The sequence below is a fragment of the Chrysochloris asiatica genome, unplaced genomic scaffold, assembly GCF_000296735.1.
Source record: "Chrysochloris asiatica unplaced genomic scaffold, ChrAsi1.0 scaffold00112, whole genome shotgun sequence".
Taxonomy (NCBI): Eukaryota; Metazoa; Chordata; class Mammalia; order Afrosoricida; family Chrysochloridae; genus Chrysochloris; species Chrysochloris asiatica.
This window is the reverse complement of record NW_006408630.1, coordinates 2,761,521-2,764,205: the sequence shown is the minus strand read 5'-3', so window position 1 is coordinate 2,764,205 and position 2,685 is coordinate 2,761,521. Positions and strand designations below refer to the sequence as shown.

Genomic DNA, 2,685 nt, shown 5'->3' with positions numbered 1-2,685 from the left:
AATTTTCAGAAAAACTCAGGAGCGTAAAATCTATGCATTGTCCCTATTCTAAGAGGGTAGCTTGAAAGTAGCTGTATGCCTGCTTTATAAATTGCCTTCATCAGAGTAGTATTTGTTTGAAATAAATGTTTTACCTCCTAACATCCTGATAATTTTCTAACATCAGAGAAACTGTAAATGACATCACATCTTTCTTAAATGTTTCTGAAATACTTTATTTTAGAGCAGTGAGAAAGCTGCTTAAAACAAATACAGAGGTAGCAGTTAGAGAAAGAGCAGTAATAGCTCTTTTAGTAACAAGATATCAGAGTTGTACAGAAAGCATAATTGGCCTCCATTGGGGTGTTTCAGGAGAAGTTCCTAATGTAGATTTCAGAGTTACGAAATGGCTTTAATAATGTTATTACTTCCACAAAACTTGAGAATTAAACACACATTTTGTTTTAAATAGGCTTCATCATTAATAAGTCCATCATCCTCAACCCTTAATGAAAATCTTGGGGATAAGTTTTCACCAGGACCTGGGGGAGAAGCATGCATTACAGGTGGGTATGTTTAATTATTGTATCATATGTTCCTTGTGACATCTCTATTGCTTAAAATCCTATTTTTAAAAGAAGTAATATTCTGTATAATTATAGGAAAAGTCTGTTTACCTGAGCTTTAATCTCGACTGCAGTTCACTAAGCATGTGATTTTTTAGAAACAGTGCTTAACCTCTCAGTGTCAGAGTTTCTTCAGTTCATAATAACAATAGCACTACTAATATATGTGTCTGTTGTGAAAATTAAGCGGACGGCGCATTTTAGCTGTTAACCCAGTTCCTGACACAAATTGAGTGATCACTGAATTTGAACTCATATTAATCAAAACCAAACTCAAACCCATTGTTGCTGCTTTGATTCTGATTCACAGTGATCTTATAGGACAAAATAGAACTGCCACCATAGGGTTTCCAAAATTATAAATCGTTACAAAAGCAGATTGTTATTATTTTGCTCTAAGGGAAAGATTGGTGGACTCAAACTATTCTTTAACATAGTTGATGCTGTTGTTAAGTGCCATTGAGTTGGTTTTGACTCATAGAGACCCTGTATAGGATTTCCAAGGAGCCACTGGTGAGTTTGAACCGCCGACCTTGTGATCCAGTGCTTTGTCCCACAGTGCCACACTAGGACTCCATATCATTGTAATTGGGTAATTTAACCACTGTGCTACCAAGCTTAAGGACTCCTGGTGTGAGACTGTAGGATGAGACTGAACCACAAGGTTGGCTGTTCATATTCACCAGCTACTCTTTGGAAACCCTGTACAGAGTTGATATGAGTAAAAACCACCTGGACAGCACTTAACAGCAATAATATGGGTCAGTTTGAGCCACAAAGTTGTCAATTCAAAGCCACCAGCCACTCCTTGGAAACCCTATACAGGATCGCTATGAGTTGAAACGGAATTGATGGCACTTACCAACCCTGTATACGGTTTCTGAGGAGCAACTGGTGAGTTTGAACCACTGACCTTGCAGTTCAAACCTGCCTCGCTGTCCATTCTCCTGAAGCGCCACACTAGGACTTCATAATAGTTAAGTAAGCTTTTATAGTGAAACTAAGCTGGATTTGAATCTATGCAGAGCTATGTAAGCAAAATGATTAACTTCCCTAAAGCTGTATATTAAGACACTCTAGTGGTGCAGTGGGTTAAGCATTGAGCTACTAGCTGCAAGATCAACAGTTAAAACCTACCAGCTGCTCTGCAGGAGAAAGATTAGACTCTTTGCTCCAGTAAAGATTTCTGTTCTTGGAATCCCTGAGATGCCCTTCTACTCTGTCCCTATAGGGTCACTATGACTTGATGGCAGTGGATTTTTTGTTTTAAACTGTATGTTGATCTTTAGAATGAGTATAGTTCTCATAACCTTACAGGTTGTGAAAACTAAATAGACTAATATGTGTGAAGTGCTTAGAACGCTACCATAGTAAACACACAGTAAGTGTGAGGGGTGAATGGTTAATTTTATTTCATTCCTTAGAGCTATGACTTGCAGCTTACTGAGAAGTAAAAGGCATAGCTGTTCCTAAACCCAGGATGTATAACGAGCATTTATTAAGTGCTTACTATGTAGTATAATTTTTGTCATTTTGCAGATGAGAAAAACTAAAGTGCAGAGATATTGGGAAACATACCCAAGGTCAGTGATAGAGCCACAATTTAAATCTTTGGCTCCAAAATCCTTGTTCTTTTTAATGACTAGATTAACAGCACTAAAGAATCTAATTAATAGTGATACTTTGAGTCATGTACATTCTCTTAAGATGTGAATGTGTAATTATAATAAAAACAATGTTTTAAATTTAGCTTACCTCAGAATGAGTATAACTAAAATGGATTCAATGAAAGCAAAAGAATTAAGACATTTGTCAGTGAAGATACAGGGTTGATCAAGAGATGGATCCTATTAGAATTGAAAGCTGGTGATTCTTAAAAGAACGGTGTATGATTTCTGTTACACAAAGTGTGGTAGACTCAGAGTAAAAGAAAAGCGCATCTCCTGTCGTGCCAGAGCTTCAGCGTGCCCCTGGGAGCTCTGAGAGAAAAGGTCCTGGGACTGCTTTTGCTGCCCGTTTAGGTATAGAAGACTACACTGCATCATGTGTGGGGTTGGACTTCTGGAGACTAGCTTATTGC

At 37.7% G+C, this 2,685-nt stretch overlaps 1 protein-coding gene across 1 annotated transcript in view; it reads left to right on the top strand.

The window, feature by feature from the left end:
* The window catches only part of MAP9 (microtubule-associated protein 9), a 51,324-nt gene that overhangs the window by 15,799 nt on the left and 32,840 nt on the right, over positions 1-2,685 (top strand). Inside the window, exon 6 of the mRNA XM_006867933.1 lies at positions 452-545. Coding sequence (XP_006867995.1) covers positions 452-545 — 94 coding nt within the window. The remainder of the gene's footprint in view (positions 1-451; positions 546-2,685) is intronic.